This window comes from Mauremys reevesii, linkage group 14 (genome assembly GCF_016161935.1).
Source record: "Mauremys reevesii isolate NIE-2019 linkage group 14, ASM1616193v1, whole genome shotgun sequence".
Classification (NCBI taxonomy): domain Eukaryota; kingdom Metazoa; phylum Chordata; order Testudines; family Geoemydidae; genus Mauremys; species Mauremys reevesii.
This window is the reverse complement of record NC_052636.1, coordinates 39,177,512-39,200,535: the sequence shown is the minus strand read 5'-3', so window position 1 is coordinate 39,200,535 and position 23,024 is coordinate 39,177,512. Positions and strand designations below refer to the sequence as shown.

Genomic DNA, 23,024 nt, shown 5'->3' with positions numbered 1-23,024 from the left:
GGGAGTTGGGGCGGGAGGGTTGCAGGCTATGGGGAGGGTGAGTGAGGGGTGCAGGCTCTGAGCTGGGGCAGGGATGGGGTGCAGGGGGTGCAGACACGCGGGCTCAGGAGGAGTTGAGGGGCAGGAGGGTTGCAGGCTATGGGGAGGTTGAGGAGGGGGCAGGCTCTGAGCTGGGGCAGGGGATGGGGTGCAGGGGGCAGACACGCGGGCTGGGAGTTGGCAGCTCGGCGCTGCACCAGGGAAGGGGCTGCGGGGTTTCACACGGACACAGACACTTTCCCACAGTCCCGGGCGGGAGGCAGAGCCGGGGGCGGGGTCTGGCCGGTGTGTCCCGCACTCGGGCTCCCGGCCGGAGCAGGGGCCGCCCGCAGCGCTGGCACAGACCGAGCGGCGCTGCGGGGTCGGGGCTCGGACAGGCGGGGGCGGTGCCTGGAGCCCCGGGAACCGCCCCCGGGCTGACACGCGGCAGAACCGAGACAGCCGGTGCCCCCCCGCCCGGCCCCCCCGGACCTGCGCGCGCAGCCCGGGGCACGGCCCGAGGGGCCCCTGTTCCCCAAACGGGGTTTGTCCCGCACAGGGTCTGGTAGCGGCTCCCCATTTCCCCGGCCCTCCCCGCCGCCCCCTGCAGCAGCTCGACCCCGGCCAGTGAATTTCTGCCCCGCTCAGCCCCGGGCAGCCCCTCCCCCCCCGCTGCGATTTGCCCCCCGGGGCTTGTCACCCCCCCGCGGAGCGGGCAGCGAAGCGCCGGGAGCGGTGAGGGCAGAGAGCGGGCAGCGGCGACAGCGGTGGTTACTGCGCATGCTCCGCTCGGCTGCGCATGCTCAGTGCAGCCCAAGCAGCGAATCTGGAGCGGGGGCTGTTTCTGTCCTTACACCGGCCCCGTCACGTGACTCCCCCCCGTCCCCCGCGGGGTGCGTCACTTCCGGCCGCTGCGGGGGGAGGCTCTGGGCGCGCGGCAGAACCGGTAAGAGCCGAGCGGGGCGCGGGGAACAGACACCTGGGCCCGAGACCCCCCCCCCGCCCTGGGCCAGGCCGGGCCGGGAGCTGGGGCGGGGCGGGGCGGGGCGGGGGGTCCCGGTGCGGCCTCCGTAGCGGGGCGTTAAACCCCCGTGGGGGGGGGTGAGTGTGTGTCCGTGTCTCGCCCCGCCCCTCCCCAACTGCTGCCCCCTCCCCCGCCGGGCTCCCAGCGGCCCGGGGGAGGGGGGGGGACCGTCACTGCCCGCTTGCGCTGGAGCGACCCGTAAAATCCCCCCCCCGGGCCCCTCCCCCCCCCGCGCTGGGGGTTTGTCTCCCCGCTGCCGGGGGCGGAGTCTGTGACCCGTTTTTCCCCAACTCTCAGACCCGGATATAAAACATCCCAACCCCGCCCCGTTCTCCCGCCTTCTCTGCTGCCGCCGGACCGGGCCGAGCGCGGGGCCCCGCCTCGGTAACGGGACCGCGCGAGCCACCGCCCGAATCGACCCCTGTGCCCGGGTCCCGCGGGACGGGGCCTTGGGGGCCAACGGCGCCGCTTTTCCCCCCGCTCCTCGGTCAGACCCTGGTGGGAACCGCTCAGCTCTTATCCCTGATCGACACCTGCCCCCCCCGTATGTGTGTGTGGGGGGGCGGGGGGGTTGTTTTTTTCCCTGAATTGCCTGACGTTATGTTGTGGTGGGTTTTATCCTGTGTGATTTGTTTTCATACGTATCTATTGTAGGGCAGCCTAGTGCCTTCAACTGCCATGTCCCTGTCCAGCTCCCCCTGCTGAGGCAGGATCCGGTCTCTGTAGATTATCTCTGTCCTGCCTGTTCCTAAAAACTTCCAGGGACAGAGACTCCCCAGCCCCCCTTGTAAGACTATTCCCGAGCTGACCTGCCTTAGCTCTGGGGACACCCACACAGACTGTAGTGGTGAGCAGCTCTGGAGAGAGAGGAGACCCCAGTGAGTGGCAGCTGGGTAAAGAGACTGAAGTTGGGAGGAGAAACATTGACGTGTCCAAGGTCACCCAGGCTGTCTGTGACCGAGCTAGAAATAGAGCCCAGTTCTAGTGCCACCGTACTGCTGTTTCTGAAGGTCTCTGCCACCCTGGTGTTTTAGGCGCTGGTGCAAACCCTTAGTACAGACAGAATTTACACTAGTGCACTCTGATTGGCACTGGTGCACCATATTCCTGTTTGAGTCTTGCAGGGGATAGGGGAGGGGGAGCAGTGGCCTCCCTGAGGCCTGGGGCTGGCTGAACAGTGCAGATGGTAAGGGAGGGGCAGCAGTGAGTGCTGGAGGTATGAGCCAGGAGCACAGCCCCACAGGGCTGGATACTGACTTCTCCTGACCCATGACCCACACACCCAGCTGTGTGCAGGGACCGTAGCTGAGCTGCCCTGCCAAGACAGCCTGTGCATCCATGGACAAACCACCTCTTCCTGCAGCCTAATACAGTGGGGTCTGGGGACCTTTCCAAGCTGCGGGTGACGGGGCTCTGGCGTTAACAGGGTCTGTTCCTGGCTCTGTCCCTGACCTGCTTGGTGACCTGGGGGAAGTCACAGCCCCTCTGTGTTTTCCTCCTACCCATTGTTGCTTGGATTGTGATCTCTTTGGGGCAAGGACTGTCCCTCTCTGTCTGTGCAGTGCCCAGCAGAATGGGGCTGCTGATCTCAGTCAGGTTCTCTGCCATGTGCTGCACGATGGGGCCCTGATCTCCATCAGTGTCTGTGCAACACAAAGCACAGCTTATAGACTCACAGACTTTAAGGGCAGAAGGTAGAGGTGTATGTCAGATGAGGTCTCATCGGTGCCTTGTATAAGAGTACTGACCCTTTCATGTGTAGCTCAGTGGTTTGAGCATTGGCCTGCTAAACCCAGGGTTGTGAGTTCAATCCTTGAGGGGGCCATTTAGGGATCTGGGGCAAAAATCTGTCAGGGGATTGGACTAGATGATCTACTGAGGTCCCTTCGAACCCTAATAATCTATGATTCTATGTGTCTGCTGGAAATCCCTCACCTGATGTATCCTAGGACTGCATTAACCTATTTCACGGCTGCATCACATTGGCAGCTCATAATTATCCTGTGATCAACCAGTCTCCTCTGTCACTTCCAATTGACAAATCCCCATCTTATTGCAAAATTATGCACTTGGGGACTAAGAACTAGAATTTGTGCACTATTGATTTTCATCCCATTTCTATTACTCCAGCTTTCAAGGACATGCAGATTTTCTTGTATGATTTTCCTGTCCTCCTCCATATTGGCAATCCCTCCCGGCTCTGTGTCCCACTCCCACTTCTTGTGCCAAGATCACTAATAAAAGTGTTGAGTAAGATTGGTCCCAAGACTGATCTGAGGAACTGCACTAGTAACTCCCTCCAGCCTGACAACTCACCGTTCAATATGACCCCCTTGTAGACTCCCCTTTAACCAATTCTTTTTTGACCTTTCGGTTCTCATATTAATCCCCATCGTCTCCAATTTAACGAATAGTTTCCCATGTGGAACTGTATCAAAAACCTTACTGACGTCCAGATCAGGTTTCTCTGCACAATCTACCTTTTGTAACACCATGTTTTATTTATTTGTAGCGCTGAAGGCTGGGAGGAAGTGTTAGCAGTAGGCTGAGAATGGCCATGTGGAGGTGGGGAGGATGGCAGACAGTGGGGAGGGAATGCGGCATTGGAGGTGTATGTGGGATTGTGTTTTGTAGGAGTCCATGTCTCTGCTCCCTGTGGCCATGGTGCTTTCTGTACTAAAGCAGCATGTCAGCAGAGCAGAAGCACACACCGTAGCTCTGCCTGGAACACGCAGCGTTCACTGCCAGACAGGCTGGGCGATTTTTCAGGGACCCAGCTTGATATGCCTGGCTGGGGTGGGTTCAGCTGGACGGGGGTCTGGGGCTCTGATAGTTGGCAATGTTCCTTTTTCCATAGTCAGGTCTTTCCATTTATTGTTTTACCCTCACCTATGCCAGGTGCCGCTCTCTTCTTAACTTGCTTCAGTTATTTCACTTCCAGTTTTTAAATGGGATCTAAGAATTGCAAAGCGGAATGAAAGATAAACAAACAGAACGATTTGAATGTTGGCCCAGAGCTGGTAGAACGATACCTAGTGCGGTCGGCTGTAATGACCGGGTTCCCTTTAGCTTTTTTTGGTGGGGCGGATAAAGCAACGTCAAAGAGCCAAATGCGCGTTTGAGGGCAAAAGGGCTCGTCAGGTGTTTGCTCTCTAAGGAACATGTCACCAGCCAGGGCCTGCAGTCTGTGAGGAGAGGTGCACTGGATTGTATTTAGGAATCTGAAAATAAAAGGTGAAGACGGCTGGGTCACAATATCCAATGAAATCTTGCAAACAATTATACAAATGGACCCTGCTGCTGTTAAAACAACATGGTATTAATACTGATTCAAAACTGACATTAAAATTAGGAAAGAAACGCATGAGAAATGAACTGACACCTACTTACCATTTCTTAATGCCTAAAATGTTGACACTCCTTCACAGGATCTTTTTTTCAAAGCGATGCACAGCACACAGTCCAGTTAATGAATGAAAGCACACCCATTATTGACTGCTTTGTGCTGCATGAGCATCTGATTAAGCACCTAATTACAACTGTACCACTGTAAGTGGAAATGCATCAACCCAGCTTAGCTCCAAGGTGTTTAGATGGGAATGAAAAGTTTCTAAATTAAATACATACACTGAAGTGCCTCTACCCAGTCCTGTTGACTTCTTCTCCGAAACCCCCCATGAGTTCTGGCCTCTTGGTCAACTCAGCTCCCAGACCCCCATCAGCTGTGCCCTCTCCCAACCTTACCCATTTCTACTGTAATTCTTCACCCTCCTCATCCAGGCAGGGGGTTGGTGCTGCAGCCCCTAAGGTACCTGCCTTAATCGCTGTCTCTGATACTAGGGCTATTTAGATTTCAGGGAACGATTTCTCAGAATTACTGACTCTGGGAGGTGGGAGAGAGGAGAGGCTGAGAGAGCGTTTGCTCTTACGGCCACGTTCAACTCTGGTAGCCTCCATGTTACCTCATCCTCCCCCCTCCCCCATGTGTCTCTGCTCATGTCAGTGTCACCTGATCATAATGCCACTGGCTTCAGCAGAGCTCCTAGACAGGAGCTACATCACGAGGGGGTTACAGTACTGAGAGTGAAATACATCACAAGGAGGCTGTAATTATTCTGAAGTGAAACATTCCAATCTAGGAAGTGAAAGAATTCAAGTACTTCATTACTTAAAATTACGCTTGAAAGGATTGGATTTTTATGAATAAATTGCAGTAAATGTTAATTTCACTGTACTCACACACAGATGAAAAAATATTTATATAGGTAATATACAGAAATGCTTCTGGAGAAAGTGGAGTTTGATTTAAGGATATTTACACTGTATATTTTGGGTGTGACATTGAGAATTTCTCTTTGAACAGTTCTATGATTTGGCTTTTGGACTCTCAACAGTTACTGTTATTAAATAATTGTTGTCTGACGACCCCCGTAACTTCCCACAGCTCTGAACGTTGAAATTGTAAACACTGAAAAAAGGGCTTAAAAATAAATATCGTTATCTATTGAAATTAAAAGAAAGAAATAGACACAATGAATTTTGTCAAACCCACTTCCTTAGGGCTAACCCAGGCTAATCAACTGGGGATCTCTTGCTTATGCCTAGAAACTTTGCCCCCCAGAGTCCAAGCAGCATACAGATAATTAGTTCTTTCTGTATGGGGCTTTTTATCCCCTTCCTGCCATATGCTCTGAGCTGCAAAGTCAGCTACTGGGAAGTCAAGAGCACAACAACAGTCTTTTGTCGTCTTTCACATCGCATAATAGTCTGTCTGGTGTTGATGAACCTTTCCTACCAGGCAGGGTGAAATGCATTCGGTTGCCAATCAGCATGTCATCTAGGTAAAGTCTCTCTCCTGTGTGGTGATTTACAGAGCCACAGAGGCTCACAATGCAACTAGTCAGATATTAACCCAGGCAGCAACTCACAAGCATTCAATAAAGTGTAAGCGCATTCTTATAATCCTAATACCTAATACTAACACAGGTGAGTCAGACTGATTCCAGCGATGCGTTTGTCCCTGTTCAATGAAGACATGGGGGCTTGTGCAAGAGCTAACACCTCATCTGCCAGTGTCACAGGCAGGATGGGCAGGGATGGTGTCTCTAGCCTCTGTTTGTCAGAAGCTGGGAATGGGTGACGGGGGATGGATCACTTGATGGTTACCTGTTCTGGTCATTCCCTCTGAAGCACCTGGTATTGGCCACTGAGCTAGACGGATCATTGGTCTGATGCAGTGGGCAGCTCTTATGTTCACAGTCTGTATGAGGAGTATCTACTCATTGGGACTCACTGGGGAGCCACAGAAAGGAACGAGATGTGCTGAGGCAAGAAGGCCCAGTCTCAGCGCCCCCGGGGTCACGCTTCCCAAGGGCTAAAACTAGGCCCAGCCCACGAAGGGGGCACTGCCAGGAGAGACTGTATAAAGGCTAAAGCATCAAACAGCTTTGTAAACCTGAGAGAGCTGCCTTGGGGACAGTGACAGGGAGAATCCCCAGAGTGACTCCTTTGATTCTGCTCTTCTCTGACTTTTGGTTCAGAGAATTATAGAACTGGAAGGGACCTCGAGAGGTCATCTAGGCCAGTCCCCTGCACTCAAGGCAGGACTCAGTATTATCTAGACAGTCCCTGACAGGTGTTTGTCCAACCTGCTCTTAAATATCCCCAGTGATGGGGATTCCATAATTTCCCTTGGGAATTTATTCCAGTGCTTAACCACTCTGACAGTTAGGAAGTTTTTTTCCTAATCTCCTTCCTAAACTGCCCTTGCTGTAAGTTAAGTCCATTGCTTCTTGTCCTATCCTCAGAGGTTAAGAAGAACAATTTTTTTCTGGCATCTTTGTAACAACCTTTTATGTACTTGAAAACTGTGATTGTGTCCCCTCTGAGTCTTCTCCAGACTAAACAAACCCAGGTTTTTCAATCTTCCCTCACAGGCCATGTTTTCTAGACCTTTAATCATTTTTGTTGCTCTTCTCTGGACTTTCTCCAATTTGTCCACATCTTTCCTGAAATGTGGCCCCCAGAACTGGATACACTACTCCAGTTGAGACCTAATCAGTGCGGAGTAGAGCGGAAGAATAACTTCTCGTGTCTTGTTTACAATACTCCTGCTAATACATCCCAGAATGATACTTACTGTTGCAAAAAAAGCGTAACTCTGTTGACTCATATTCTGACCCCCAGATCCCTTTCCACAGCACTCCTTCCTAGGCAGTTATTTCCCATTTTGTATGTGTGCAACTGATTGATCCTTCCTAAGCTGTGTACTATGTATTTGTCCTTTTTGAATTCCATCCTGTTTTCTTCAGACCATTTCTCCAGTTTGTCCAGATGATTTTGAATTTCAGTTCTATCCTCCAAAGTCCTTGCAACCCCTCCCAGCTTGGTATCGCCCGCAAACTTGATAAGCGTAACAGACTCTGCTGCTGGGAGGGTTTCACCATGTGTCAGAGGGTCACACCCTGGTGGGAGGGGGCTAGGCCTGTACTGGGATACGGTCACTCTGTGCTTCACAGTGTGGCAGAACCTAGAATGTCCATTAGCAGGGAACAATGCTGGGGGGAATCGACATGTGGAAAGGACAGAAACCCTGTCTGCATTCTCTCACATTGCCCTTCTCGCCCTGGCAGGCTACAAATTAAGGTCTACGTTTTGCTCCAGATCATCCCCTCTCCCAGGGGGAAGGAAATGGCTTCAATGGAGCTGGCTCAGGTAAGGGATTCTCAGGTTGCTGGTGGTGGGTTCTGCTTGGAGGGAGAGAAGCAGTAAATGTACAGGAGGGTGGGAGCCAGTGATGACCTGCCAAAATAGTAACAACAGGTTCCTTCCTCCTCACCTCACGAGGGGTTGTGTCCCGTCGAACCCCCCCTGCTCCTTGACACCCCCGGGACCCTGACCCATCCCCTTCCCTGTCCCGTGACTGTCCCCCACCACCTCATCCACTGCTCCTTCCTGACTGCCCCCTGGGACCCTTGCCCCCATTCAGTTCCCTTGTTCCATGCCCTCTGACTGCCCCGACCCCTATCCACCCCCCCACAATTCACTGAACACCTCCTCCCTGCCCCCTTATCACACTGCCTGGGGCCAGGACTGGTTGATTTGTGGGAAGCAGGGGATGGGGAGGAGAAGGAGGGCAGAACATTCGGAGGAGAGGGGGAGGTGAGCTGGGGCCGGGGGGGACAGCTGCCCGAGCCTTTGTTAAATTTAAAAGCTTTTTTAGAACCGATTGTCCCTTCCATAAACTTATCAAGCTTAGTCTTAAAGCCAGATATGTCTTTTGCCCCCACTACTCCCCTTGGAAGGCTGTTCCAGAACTTCACTCCTCTAATGGTTAGAAACCTTCGTCTAATTTCAAGTCTAAACTTCCTAGTGTCCAGTTTATATCCATTTGTTCTTGTGTCCACATTCGTACTAAGCTTAAACAATTCCTCTCCCTACCTAATATTAATCCCTCTGATATATTTATAAAGAGCAATCATATCCCCTCTCAACCTTCTTTTGGTTAGGCTAAACAAGCCAAGCTCTTTGAGTCTCCTTTCATAAGACAGGTTTTCCTTTCCTCGGATCATCCTAGTAGCCCGTCTCTGAACCTGTTCCAGTTTGAATTCGTCCTTCTTAAACATGGGAGACCAGAACTGCACACAGTATTCCAGATGAGGTCTCACCAGTGCCTTATATAACGGTACTAACACCTCCTTTGCTGGAAATACCTCGCCTGATGCATCCTAAAACTGCATTAGCTTTTTTAATGGCCATATCACATTGGCGGCTCATAGTCATCCTGTGATCAACCAATACTCCTTGGTCCTTCTCCTCCTCCGTTACTTCCAACTGATGTGTCCCCAATTTATAACTAAAATTCTTATTATTAATCCCTAAATGCATGACCTTGCACTTTTCAGTATTACATTTCATCCTGTTACTATTACTCCAGTTTACAAGGTCATCTAGATCTTCCTGTATGATATCCCGGTCCTTCTCTGTGTTAGCAATACCACCCAGCTTTGTGTCATCCGCAAACTTTATTAGCACATTCCCGCTTTTTGTGCCAAGGTCAGTAATAAAAAGGTTAAATAAGATTGGACCCAAAACTGATCCCTGAGGAACTCCACTAGTAAACTCAAACCAAGCCTGACATGCTAGATGGATAGAATGTGAATTAGCAATTTCTCACCCTGACTGATGATACAAGCAGTCCACCAAGTTTCCATACACAAGCTAGAAATCCCTTTACCCTGGAACCAGCACTTCCCCCAGTTCAATCTTTGTTCCTCAGGTGCTTCCAGGAGTTCTTTTCTGTGGGGAATGAGGCCGAGAGATGATGTCACACCCCACCTTATGTACCTTTTCCATATGGCAGGAACCCTTTGTTCTAAACTCAGTTCCCAGTCCAGTTTGTGGAAAAATACAGGTACCAAAATGAAGTTCATTGTCATGTGGTCTGGTCACATGTCCTAGAGTGCCCTGCTGAGTGATAGTAGCCATGACTCATAGGCTGGCAAAAACGTTCACAGGAGGGCTAAGCTCTTCCACAGTCCATTGTCTGTGTTGGTGATCCATGAACACAGTCTGGCTTCTTCATTGTTGTACCTGAAAGGCTAGTTGTGGCTGTTACCCAGAGTAAGCACCTTTGAAAGACAGATACAGAGTCAATATCCATAACTTCAGGTACAAACATGATCCATGCACACAGGTAGGATAATCATATTCAGCAAATCATAACTTTTCCAGTGACACCACACGACTCATTTTGTACAAAATGCCTCATGTCCTAATCATATTATAATCCTGCCACTATGCTGAATATGGGCTGTAGTGTCAGATAGGTCCTAATTTCAAGGCACAGGTGTTGGGAATGAAACTTCCTGTCTTTGTGGAACAGGAAATAACCCTCCAGCCAGGGCTGGGACAACTTCCCAGACTCCCGGTGCTGAAACCTGAACCTACCGGCACTTCATTAGTTCCCCCACCCCCAGTCTTTGTGACAACTACAAACTTTATCGGTGATGATTTTATATTCTCTTCCACGTCATTGATAAGAATGTTAAATAGCACAGGGCCAAGATCCAATCCTTTTGGGAACCCGCTAGAAAGAAATCCACTCGACCATGGTTCCCTATTTAAAATCCCAGTTTTTAATCTATTTAATGTATGCCATGTGTATTTTGTATCTTTCTAGTCAAAATATTGTGCTGAAGCTACGTATATTACATCAGTACTATTAGCTGCAACCAAACTTTTGATCTCATCCAGTAAGGATATCCAGTTAGTTTGATAGGATCTATTGTGCCTACACCTTTTTAATGGGTACTAATTAAAATACCCTCCTTTCTTTATTAATGAAATCCAGTATCGGCTGCTCCATTCTCTTGCCCAGTATCGATTTCAGACTGACACACTTGTTATTAGCTGCGTCATCTCTTTTATAGTTTTTAAATATTGGCACCGCATTAGCTTTATTCCAGTCTTCTGGAATTTCCCAAGTGTTCCAAGTCCTAATTAAAATCAACATTAACAGTCCACCACGCTCCTCCAGCAGGTCTTTCAAAACTCTAGTTATCTGGACCCACTGATCTAAACACATCTAACTTTAATAGCTGCTGTTTAACATCCTCATGTTTAACGTCCTTGTGAGCTATTGTTGACGCTGACAGTCTTTCCATCCCAACATCTTATGATATGAGTTACATCATCTGTTTTTCTCCAAATCCAGGAGAGAAATACTTATTGAACACTTTTACCTCTTCTCCATGATTGTTGATAATTCTGCCATTTCCATCTAGTAATGTACCACTACCATTGTTAGGATTAATTTTGTACTTTTAAAAACTTCCTTCTTATTTTCATTGGTTGATCATTGATTTCCGTTAGCTTCCCTTGCCAGCTTTCTACAATTCTGACCTTCTAACTTAGATTCTTTACTATTGACTTCCCCTTTCTTCCATATATTTTATTTGGAGAGTGTTGGGATTCCTACCAGTGAGCCACCAGCAGGGTCCAGAGACAGCCCCATATCAAGTCCTGGCTAGTAGCTATGTGATAAATGTGATGACCCTGCCTCCGTCTGTCAGCTGGGAGACACAAAGGTTCTCTCTTTCCACCCTCTGATGCCTCCTGGCTGCTCTAAGCAAGGTGAGGTGGGACTCTGTTAACATGGGCCTCCCGGAGCTTCCATTTACCTGGTGCTGCTGTTCTGTGAGTAGTGGGGCTGTGAGTGAGGCAGCAGATACTGAGTGTTGGACTCTTGCTCTTTCAGGGGCCGGTGACCTTCGAGGAGGTGGCTGTGTATTTCACCAGGGAGGAATGGGCTCTGCTGGACCCCGCTCAGAGAGCCCTCTACAGGGATGTCATGCGGGAGAACTATGAGACAGTGACCTCGCAGGGTAAGGAGTCCTGTCCCCTGGGTTATTAGAAGCTATGGGGTCTCTAAAGAACCTGAGCAGTAATAACTTTATACCTTTATTCATCACCCAAGTTTTGACAAGTTTCTTTGTCCCCCCTTTCTTTCCTTATCTCCCATAGACTAGCAGGCAGCAGGGAGGGAGGAGGTAATGAGAGACGAGGAGGGAACACAAGAAGCTCCCAGGGCGCTGGGAGGTGATGCCAGCTGCCAGTAATGGGAAGAAGGGGAGGGGAGTGTGGGGGAAGGGCACCCAGGAAGTGGGCTGGGTGGGTCAGTGGGAGGGAGGAGAGGTTTGGGGATCTAGAGCTGTGAGGGATCCCAGACCTTTAACCCTGAATCCCTACCCAAACCTCAGGTAAATCCCAGACTTCAGCATAACCACTCTCACAAAGCCTCAACTTAATATAAGGCCCTGAACTGTAGCAAGCTTAGGCCACGTTTACTAAATCGTATCACTAAATCGACCACAGCTAGATCGATCTCAGAGCGTCAATCTCGGCTGTAGTGTCGACCTGCCCTGAATAACCCGTTTCTTTATGTTCACCTCCTTGCCCCTCCACGCATGGTCCAAGCTAATAAGCAATTCTCTGATCATGACATCTTACCTCTAGCGAGTATGAAATTGCCCACAAGACGTGAGACTGGGTCACAGATCGTAAAATCAGGTTGGGGTCAAGAAGAGTGAGAGTTTGGAGAGAGTCTTGTCCCCCCTCTCCCCATCTGCAGCAACCACAAGCTGTCTTCCCTCCCGGCTCCTTGGATCTCTGAGCCTGTCCCTCCTGAGGCTGCGTGGCCCAGTTCTTGTTTCTGACCTTCTCCTTTTCCGGAAGAATTAGAGGCTGTTGCTCCTGAATGTTAGTGTGTAATTCCCCAGCCTTCTCCTCCCACTGGGGGAGTTTAATTCTCCCTCCCATTACACCTGAGTCACTAGATTTCCTAATTCCCCAAAATGTGCTTTTGCAGTGTCACTGTTCTGGGATAGCGAAGCCTTTGACCTGCCTCCATGGTCTGCTCACGGAATGGCCCCTCAGGTATCAGGCCTGTAGCCAGCCCCTCTCTGTGGGCAGGGACCCACCTGCCTCTCCTTTTTGACCAGAGTGTGAGGATTGCAGCTTGTCCTCCACTGTGTTTGCTGGACTAACGTTCCTGTGCTTTGCTTTCTCTCCAGGGGCTGTGAGCAGTGTGTGTGTGTGATAGAGGTGGGACTTTTGGTGATACTTGTATGATGCCAATACACACCTCAGTTTCCTGCTGTGATTGGTATTGCTGTGATTCTAAAGAGCAGGAGACGTGAGGTGTTTTCTCACGTAGCTGTCATGGGGTGATATGAATGGGTCATTAAGGACTGGCTGGGAGTAACCTACATCAATGGAATACCCGACAGAGACCAGGGAATGACTGTCACCCAGGGCCACCCAGAGGATTCAGGGGGCCTGGGGTCTTCGGCGGCGTGTCCCGCTTACCCGCTCTGACACCGCAGAGCATTTTCCCCGTGTCCTCTTACCAGCTCTGACACCGCAGAGCATTTACCCTGTGTCCCCGTGTGACGGAGCGATTCTGGCGGGACCCAACTGAGAGTGCCAAATCAGGACCAATTGCTTAAACAGGGCAGTTACAGCCCTAGGCTGGGGTTTTTCCACCTCTAAGGCAAACCAAACCAGCCAGACAAAAAGGACTTTGGTCTCACCCCACTGGCTAACCACAAGTCACACAAGCAATTTCCTTAGACACTCCAGTCTCCCAGCATCACCACCAGTGCACTCGTCCTGGGGATGAATGGTTATGAAAACCAACACCCCAATAAAAGAAAAAGGTTCCCTCAATCCCAAAGGACCAAGCCCCAGACCCAGGTCAATATACACATCAGATCTTACCCACAAATCACGCTGTTGCCAATCCTTTAGAATCTAAAATCTAAAGGTTTATTTACAAAGGGAAAAAGGTGGAGATGAGAGGTAGAATTGGTTAAATGGAATCAATTACATACAGTAATGGCAAAGTTCTTAGTTCAGGCTTGCAGCAGTGATGGAGTAAACTGCAGGTTCAATTTAAGTCTCTGGAATGCATCCCCCGCTGGGATGGGTCCTCAGTCCCTGGTGTAGAGCTTCAGTTTGTAGCAAAGTTCCTCCAGAGGTCAGAAGCAGGATTGAAGACAAGATGGAGATGATGCATCCGCCTTATATAGACTTTTCCAGGTGTAAGAATCCCTTTGTCCTCACGGTGGAAACTTACAGCAAAAATAATATGGAGCCTGGAGTCACATGGGCCAGTCCCTGCATACTTTGCTGAGTCACAAGGCGTGTCTGCCTTCTCTCCATGGGTCAATTGTGTAGCTGATGGTCCTTTAATGGTCCATCAAGCCAGCTATGCCGGGCTAACATTAGCTTTGTCTGGGACACTTCCCAGAGGCAGAGCATAATACAAAATATAGACAGTATAGAGCCAATACTTATACTTAAACTACAAAATGATACACAGACATACAGACAGCATAATCATAACCAGCAACCCAGAACCTGGTCTTAGACACCTTATATGACCCCCTTTACTTAGGATTTGGTGCCACCACAGGACCTTGGTTGCAACCCATGTTCTATATGGTTCCCATTTATATCAATAACGTCACACCCTGTTCCTGTTCCCCCTCCTGTTTGACTCAGTTTATATAGTAATATGCTCAGCTATACCTTTGCTTAACCAATCATTGTAATGAAATTTAATTAACCAATCCTAACACATTGAAACATAAAAAAAACCAGGAGTACTTGTGGCACCTTAAAGACTAACAAATTTATTTTAGCATGAGCTTTCGTGAGCTGCAGCTCACTTCTTCGGATGCATAGAATGGAACACACAGACAGGAGATTTTGATACATACAGAGAACATGAAAAGGTGGAAGTATGCATACCAACAGGAAGAGTCTAATCAATTGAGATGAGCTATTGTCAGCAGGAGGAAAAAAAACTTTTTGAAGTGATAATTAAGATGGCCCATAGAAGGTGTGAGGAGAACTTAACATAGGGAAATAGATTCAATTAGTGTAATGGCCCAACCATTCCCAGTCTCTGTTTAGGCCACAGTTAATTGTGTCTAGTTTGCATATTAATTCAAGTTCAGCATAATTCTCTAACCAATCCCACTACCCTAATTAACTTACACCTAGCAAAATTAATAGTACAGCAGACAAAACCAGTTAGACAACCAGACTGATTAACATTGTAAAAGTGGTAGCCATAAAGATAAAACAATACAGAAATGAGGGTTTCACAACCACAAGCATTGAGAAGTGATTTCTTGCCAGACAGGCTGCTTTCAAACTAAGTTTTCATTAACCATCTTAAGATCTGTTTCTTTATCTGGTGGTGATGGGCACTATCAGGACAGGATCATCTTCCTAACAGCCCAATAGCACCTTATTTCAGTGTGACTGGTTTGAGATGTGAGGATGTGACCCTTTGCTTCCCAGCTTATGGCTGCCCCTGCTGCTTAGCCAAAGGCCTTAGCCTAAGAACAAGGCCTCAGCCTATCCTTTAGTAGCCACTCAGACCTTATAACAAGCGACAGAATCAACTTTGAAGAGAGACGCTACATGTGCCATGAGTGCGGGAAAAGCTTCAAGCAGAGCTCACACCTTAGCGCACATCAGAGAATCCACACAGGGGAGACGCCCTACACGTGCTCTGAGTGCGGGAAAAGCTTCAATCGGAGCTCTCACCTTATCGCACATCAGAGAATTCACACGGGGGAGACGCCCTACACGTGCGCTGAGTGCGGGAAAAGCTTTGGGCATATCTCAACCCTTATCACACACCAGAGAATCCACACAGGGGAGACGCCCTACACGTGCTTTGAGTGCGGGAAAAGCTTCAATCAGCGCTCAAACCTTACCACACATCAGAGAATCCACACAGGGGAGACGCCCTACACGTGCTCTGAGTGCGGGAAAAGCTTCAATCAGCGCTCAAACCTTATCAGACATCAGAAAATCCACATGAGAGAGAACTGTTATAAATCTCTTGATTAGGGCTGGAGAAAGGTTTTTTGTTTGTTTTTTTTAAATCGCATTTGCTAATTCCCACACAGTGATTTTTGTACCATCTCCACCGTGGTGTCTCAGCTCCACCAGATCAGTTACCTGCTTCTGCCTTTTGCAGCTCATCCTTCTTTGGGGTCAGTCCTGTGATCTTTTCTATCAACTCCTTTCCTTTGAGTCAAATGAGTGTGTTTCCCTCCTGCCAGGAATGTTCGTCAGCTCCAGGTGGGAGAGAGGTTTCATCCCAACAAGCTACACTGAGGCTAAAGCTACCTGTGCCTTCCATCCACTAGGACTGTATATGGCGTTGGCTGCTCAAATTAGTGATCTTGGTGTAACAAGACAATTATAGTTGTAGTGCAGATGCAGCCCAGGTGCAGGGGTTGGCATTAGCTTCCCCCTTGACCTGACCTAAACTCCATCACTTTCCCTAGTCTAAACAAACCCTGAGCATCACGGTTATACTGTTCCCCCGTTTCAAAGCCATTGTTAGTCATCGAGTTCACTCTTGGGGAAGAAGTTGTTTCACTCCCAGTTGCTCTGATGTTGGTTCAGGTTGTGCTGGGGAGCAGATATTTTTACTACCATTTTTCTCACTTAAAATATATTGAACTATAACAAAGAGGAGGAACTGGGCAGGGGTAGGGGAAAATGTCATTTCACCCTCTGGAACAACAGAAGAAGATGGGGTAAATCAGAGGGATTCCCTTATTCCCCATCACCATCCCAATCCCCCTGTTGTGCAGTTGGTTAGGTCAGTATTTTTTCTAAAGGGCTGGGAAGAGGATTCCTCATAAATAACTTGTAACTAAACAAAGTGCCCATGCATTGGGCTCCCAAAGCCGTTGTGGTCCAGGCCCTGCAGGAAGTGGCTCCTGAAGAGATCTCCTTCCTCATTAGCTGCATGTTGCCTATTGTTTGGCAAATACAATCCCTAGCTAGGTAGAGATGGGAAACATGGAAGTGACTTTTCTCATCAGCTCACCCCTGGGAGATGCTGCAAATGTGTAGAAAATGAAATCCGTGTTGAATGTGCTGTAGCTGCAGAAAGATACCTATTTTTAATAGAGACCTGACATTTGGTGTCTTACAGGGATTCTAAATAGCACCTGAATTTAGTCCCTAATTTAAATCTGTGCCACCAGATTAAAGAAATAAAAGGGCATAGTTGGTGGAGTTGTACCTCACTGTCACTACTGATCTGTTGTGTGGTTGGTGAAGAATTCTACACCAGAGAAGTGTCAAATTACTCCAAGTAAGGTCAAAGATTTGACAAGAGCTCAGGTAGAAATTGCAGGTACTAGTGGTTGATTTTCACCCCTGAGATGGAAGCTATGGTGACCTGTGGCCCAGGTAAACTATTTTTAGAACGCTGCTCCCTAGTTAAGTGGCATTGATCACACTCCTGAAGGATGCCGTGATTAAATTGGGCACAACTGTCTTTTCCCATTTGGATCCAAAGTTAGATGAAGCACAGAGAGAAACAGCTGATTCCTTCAGAGACATTCCATGCCTATGGGTCCCAGTCTGGCTGCCTTGTTGGACAAGAAGCACTTCCCTGCTGGCCAAACAATGGTAGCCAACGAGGGAATGTATCAGATTCCAAGTTCAGACTGCAGGATACTTGAATGCTGAGTCCCAGAGTCTCTGGTTTAGTCTAGGCCTGCACAACTCGTAAAGCGGCGAAGGCAATATTACTCCAAAGAAAACAGCGGAGGGATGAAACCCCCCCCGCCTCACTGAACACCACCCCCCAGCGCTGCTGAGCCCCTCCCCGAAAAAATCCCCCCCAAGCGCCACCCGCCCCATGGAAACAAACCCGCCTTCCCTAGCACCGTCCCGCCAAAACTGTGGCATTGAATCTTGGTAATATGTTATAGCGGGCCTCTAAGGTAGTATGATTAAGGTAAAAGAAAATGTCTTTTGCTAGCAGTAGAATAAGATCTGCCCCCCACTCTGGAATCAGGTGCTCTGTGGAGTGACTGAGGTGGGACTGAGGCAGGCAGCACCTCCAGACAGCTGGAACCCTTGGAGAGGGCTGGGAGCCAGACCAGATCAGCAGAACAGGTCAGCCACCGACTCATAGCTCGTCTCCTCAGTCCCCTGCTGCCGGCTCACCAGCCCCTCTCACTCGCCTCCTCATTCCCCCCCCCTTCATGCTGCCGGCTCACCCACCCCATTGCCACAGCCCCCCCCCACGCCCCGCGCACCCCCCCGCGTGCCACAGCGCGCCCCACGCCACCACAGACCCCCACCCACACCAGCAATTGTGTCATACAGGGTCAGATTAGATGGTCTAATGGTTTCTTCTGGCCGTAAAGTTGACTAATTTCTGAAAAACCGAGTGTAGCATTGGGAGCAGCGTCTGATGTTTCCCTGTCTAGCCGGCTTGCTGCCTAGAACGAACGCTCCTTGAGTGGGGTGATCCCCAGGGAGTAGCTCAAACCTCCAAAGTGCCTGGCCAGGGGCAGGCCATTGGCACAGCAAGGGAGGGGTGTGGCAGTGACATCACAAAGGCCTTTTGCAGGACCTCAGACTATTGGTCCAAGGTGGTGGGGAGGTGGTGACCTCACAGAGAGATGCTGACATCAGCCAGGCAGGACCGGGCGAGGGCCAGGAAACCTCAGAGACCCCTGTGGTTTTGCTTCAGCAAGTCTCCTTCTCCAGGTCTCTCTTTGAGGACTGAGAGAGTATTCGGGTTCATGGACGTGAGCGCCAGGAGGAACCTCTTTTGAGTTTTCTCCTTCCCCTTTTAGTGATTTTACTAGAAAACAGCTGTCCCTGTTTAGAAGGTAAGAACCTCTTGGAGGTTTGAAACCTGTTCAGTCTGATCCATCTGGTGACAGGTCACTTCCCTTCTCTATACCTCAGGCTCCTCCCCAATGGGAACAGGGACAGTTCTCGAACTCTGGGCAGTCGTGAGCCTGAGTGAGATAAGGGGCGATAAAGCCCTCTGTGAAGGAGAAAGGGGAGTTTCAGGGTGTTTAGCACCAAGGAATTCTAAAGTTTGCTAAAATGTCTAGTTTGTGGAAACAAGAAATGGCCAGGGCCAAACTTTTTAACCATTGCCTTTTCTTAAGCCCATTACCTGTCTTTTAGGTACCTGGGGTTCTTTGCCAGCAGGAGAGAAGAGGTTCCTGCCTCCATTTTTGTGGCCGTAACAAACCGTAACAAACCAGGTGTTGTGCCTCAGTTCTCGTCTGAGATCCCTGAAAAAGAACATCTTCCCATCCATGAACAAGACAGGACCCATTTTTAAAAGGGGAACAAAGAGACCCCTGGGACTTACAGACTAGCCAGCCTCACTTCCACAGCTGGAGAGATACTGCAATATATTCTTAAACAATCAGTTTGTCAGCAGCACCTACAGGATAATTTGGTTCTTAGGACGAGGGAGCATGGATTTGTCAAGAACAAATCATTCCAAACCAATCCTCTTTCCTTCTTTGGCAGGGTTCCGGGCCTAGTGGAGGTGGGTAAACAGTAGATGGGATCTATCTCGGGGTTACTAAGGCTTTTGGCACAGTCCTGCAGGACATTCTCACAAGCAAATGAGGGAAATGCAGTCCAGCTGCAATCAGTGTCATGTGGGTGCAGAGCTGGTTGAAAGCCCAGACTCCAAGGGCCCTTCTCCATGGTTGGCTGCCCAACAGAGAGGGTGCACCTAGTGGGTCCGGCAGGGATCAGTCCGGGGTCCGGTACTATTCAATAGTTTCATGAATGATTTGGAAAATGGAGTGGAGAGCCTGCTTCCAAAATGTGCAGCTGACACCAAGCACTTTGGAGCTCAGGACTGGAATTCAAAACACCCTTAACAAATTGGAGACTTGGTCTTCTTGAGCCAAACCCCATGGCTGGGCCCCTCTCTCTAGACTGGGCTGAAGTGAAACCCCAGAGCCAAACACTCCTCCTCCTGGGCAGTGCGCTCCGACCTTGAATGGTCAGATGCTGCTTAGCGCTGTCAGAGCAGCTTTGGCTGGGGGATTCTCCCAGCACTTTCCAATAGCGGGAAGGTACGAAATCCCCATTTGCCTGCTGGGGACGGAGCCCTAGAGGGGGGAGCAACTTGCCCAGAGTCCCCCAGGAAAAGGAAAACAACCAGCAGTGGAACCAATAGGAAACCCAGCAATGGAACCCGGAGTCCTGACTCCCAATCCCTGGCCCAGTCACTCCAGCGGAGCACACTCCCTCTCAAAGGCAGGGGAGCGGCCATGAGGGCCTGCTTCTCATTGCCAGCTGTGGGAGGAGTGTGCAGCAGTGGTTAGCGAAGGGGCCTGGAAAGAAGGCCTGCTGGGTTCCATCCATACTTCTGACACTTGGTGTGACCCTGAGCCAGTAGCTTCCCTCCCAAGCCTGTTTCTTGTCAGTAGGGTTGGGGTCGCAGTCCCGACAGCCCAGGGGGGTTGGGAGGCTCTAGGAAGGTGTGTAAAGTGCTGGGATGTCAGGATCTCGGAGGCGCTGTCACCCCCACACTAGGACGATGTTCTGCACCCCTGCTGCTGGTCGAGTTTCTCCGTCCCTTGGCAATAAGACAGCCTAGAACCCCACCAGGATTATTGTATCTGCTGCCCAAGATCCATAAACCTGGAAATCCTGGATGCCCCATCATCTCAGGCATTGGCACCCTGACAGCAGGATAGTCTGGCTATGTAGACGCCCTCCTCAGGCCCTACGCCACCAGCACTCCCAGCTATCTTCGAGACGCCACTGACTTCCTGAGGAAACTACGATGATCTTCCAGGAAACACCATCCTGGCCACTATGGAGGCAGAAGCCCTCTACACCAACATTCCACACAACGATGGACTACAAGCCGTAAGGAACCGTATCCCCGATAATGTCACGGCAAACCTGGAGGCTGAACTTTGTGACTTTGTCCTCACCCATAACTATTTCACATTTGGGGACCATGTGTATCTTCAAGCCAGCGGCACTGCTATGGGTACTCGCATGGCCCCACGGTGTGCCAACGTTTTTATGGCTGACTTAGAACATTTCCTCAGCTCTTGTCCCCTAAGGCCCCTACTTGACTTGTGCTACACTGCTGACATCTTCAGCATCTGGACCCATGGAAAAGAAAACCCTTGAGGAATTCCACCATGATTTCAACAATTTCCAACCCACCATCAAACTCAGCCTGGACCAGTCCACACACGAGATCCACTTCCTGGACACTACTGTGCTAATAAGCGATGGTCACATGAACACCACCCTATACTGGAAACCTACCGACCACTATACTTACCTACATGTCTCCAGCTTTCACTTAGAAGTCATGGAGGTCGCGGGAAATCACAGAATTCGTCACTTCCACCACCTCCGTGACAGACACGGATCCCTTCCAATGAGACAAAGCCCTCCCTGCTGTGACTGCAGTTCCTGGAAGGAAAGAGAGACTCCCTGTCACCCAGGGCTGGCTCCAGGCACCAGCCTACCAAGCACGTGCTTGGGGCGGCACCTTGGGAGGGGGCGGCGATTGGGGTTTGGTTTTGTTATTTTTGGTTGGGCGCGCTGCACCGCCGGTGAGGGTGGGGCGGGAATTGGCTGGCGCTACGAGCCACTCGGGAATTGGCGGCGCCACGCTCGGGGCGGGAATTGGCCGGCGCCACGCGCCGGGGGCGGGAATTGGCCGCGCTACGAGCCTTCGGGGCGGGAATTGGCCGGCGCTACGAGCCGCTCGGGGCGGGAATTGGCCGGCGCCACGAGCCACTCGGGGCGGGAATTGGCCGGCGCCACGAGCCACTCGGGGCGGGAATTGGCCGGCGCTCGAGCCACTCGGGGCGGGAATTGGCCGCGCCACGAGCCACTCGGGGCGGGAATTGGCCGGCGCTACGAGCCACTCGGGGCGGGAATTGGCCGCGCCACGAGCCACTCGGGGCGGGAATTGGCCGCGCCACGAGCCACTCGGGGCGGGAATTGGCCGGCGCCACGAGCCACTCGGGCGGGAATTGGCCGGCGCTACGAGCCACTCGGGCGGGAATTGGCCGGCGCTACGCGCCGCTCGGGGGGGGCGGGGAATTGGCCGGCGCTACGAGCCACTCGGGGGGGGCGGGGAATTGGCCGGCGCTACGAGCCACTCGGGGGGGGCGGGGAATTGGCCGGCGCTACGTGACACTCGGGGGGGGGGGAATTGGCCGCTCAGGGGAGGGGTGGTAATGGTTTGCGCTACGCGCTGCTGGGGCGGGACTTGGCGGAGCGCCGCGCGCTGGGCGGCGGCGCTCTCCTTTTCTGCTTGGGGCGGCAGAAATGTTAGAGCCGGCCCTGCTGTCACCTCTCTCCCTGCTGCCTCCCCCCTTGTATTCTGTAACCCCATCTCACTGGGTTCCCTGTGCTGGTGCCATGGGGGGTGACACTAGAGTTCTGGGGATTTGGGGGGGCTCTTCATTTCTCAACATTTCACACAAATTTGTCTTTGGGCTGAAATTTCTCCTGTGAGGCCTCTCAGTCAGAGCTGTACCCCACCCTGTTTGCGGGGGGGGGGGGAAGATGTAAATTGCAGAGCAGGCAGAGAAGTCGCCCATAAAGGGTCATATTGATCTGGTGACTGGCTCTGACCGGGGTCACACGTCCTCTGACACAGGCTCATGTGCAGAACATGGGAGCTCTGGCTTGTCCTAAATGCTGTAGACTGTGAGTTCCTGGAAAGGGCAGGGGTAAGGGAGCAAGAGGAGAAAGGCAGAGACATTGGAGACGAGGAATTGGGAGGAGAAGGAGAGAACAGAGAGACAATAAATGATTGAAGCAGAACAGGTGTCCCAACTCCATCTTGCTCATCACAGGTTTTCAGAGAGACAGGTAGTTGCAGGTTTTCCAGTGTCAAGTCTGAACTTTGATTCTAACAATGTGCGTTGAAATATCAAGGGGATCTCCACATACCTGATCTCTTCCCTCTCCCCTTTTTAGTATTAATTTTTATTTTGAAGTGTTTGGCTTAACCGTGATCGTCTCTTTCCCCAGCTGTATTGCAATTTGGGGGTTATGTTTATTTTGCCTCCCTGTTGTTCATGTCATTATAATTATAACAGCAAAGGAATCTGCAGGAGCAAAAACTGACTCAAAATTTCATTTCCCTGTCATGCCGGAACATCCTACAAACAGCTCACGCAGCTGGAATCATAACCCGCAAGGCCAGGGGATGGGAGATGCAGGTTTCAAGTGTTCTGTCTTTCTCAGATGACACATTCCAGCCCCTTGTGTGCCTCCATCTTGTATGACCTGCTTGACTTTGACACATTTATTGTCTCATTCTATAGATAATGTGATTGTAACACAATGTGACTGAAATTAAGCCACTTCCAGATGAGGAAACAACAAAAGAGAAAAGCCATTATTGCATTGGCTGGGAATCAAACCCAGATGAATTGCTTGGAAGACACCTACGCACACCACTATATCACCAGTGCATCTGGCAGGAGTAGCTTTCCTGCAGGCTCTGTGTGCTGGCAAAGGGGGTGACACATGACCATGGAAGTAGTGAGCAGGGTGGTTGGGCTGGAAGCTGCCTGACAGCTGGGAGCAGAGTTACCATCCCAGAGTGACTGAA

The 23,024-nt window shown here is 50.6% G+C and overlaps 1 protein-coding gene across 1 annotated transcript in view; it reads left to right on the top strand.

The window, feature by feature from the left end:
• LOC120381607 (zinc finger protein 850-like) overlaps positions 1-23,024 on the top strand; it is a 142,682-nt gene that overhangs the window by 9,025 nt on the left and 110,633 nt on the right. Inside the window, exons 3-4 of the mRNA XM_039499757.1 lie at positions 13,390-13,402; positions 15,027-15,439. Of these exons, the coding sequence (XP_039355691.1) occupies positions 13,390-13,402; positions 15,027-15,439 (426 nt within the window). The remainder of the gene's footprint in view (positions 1-13,389; positions 13,403-15,026; positions 15,440-23,024) is intronic.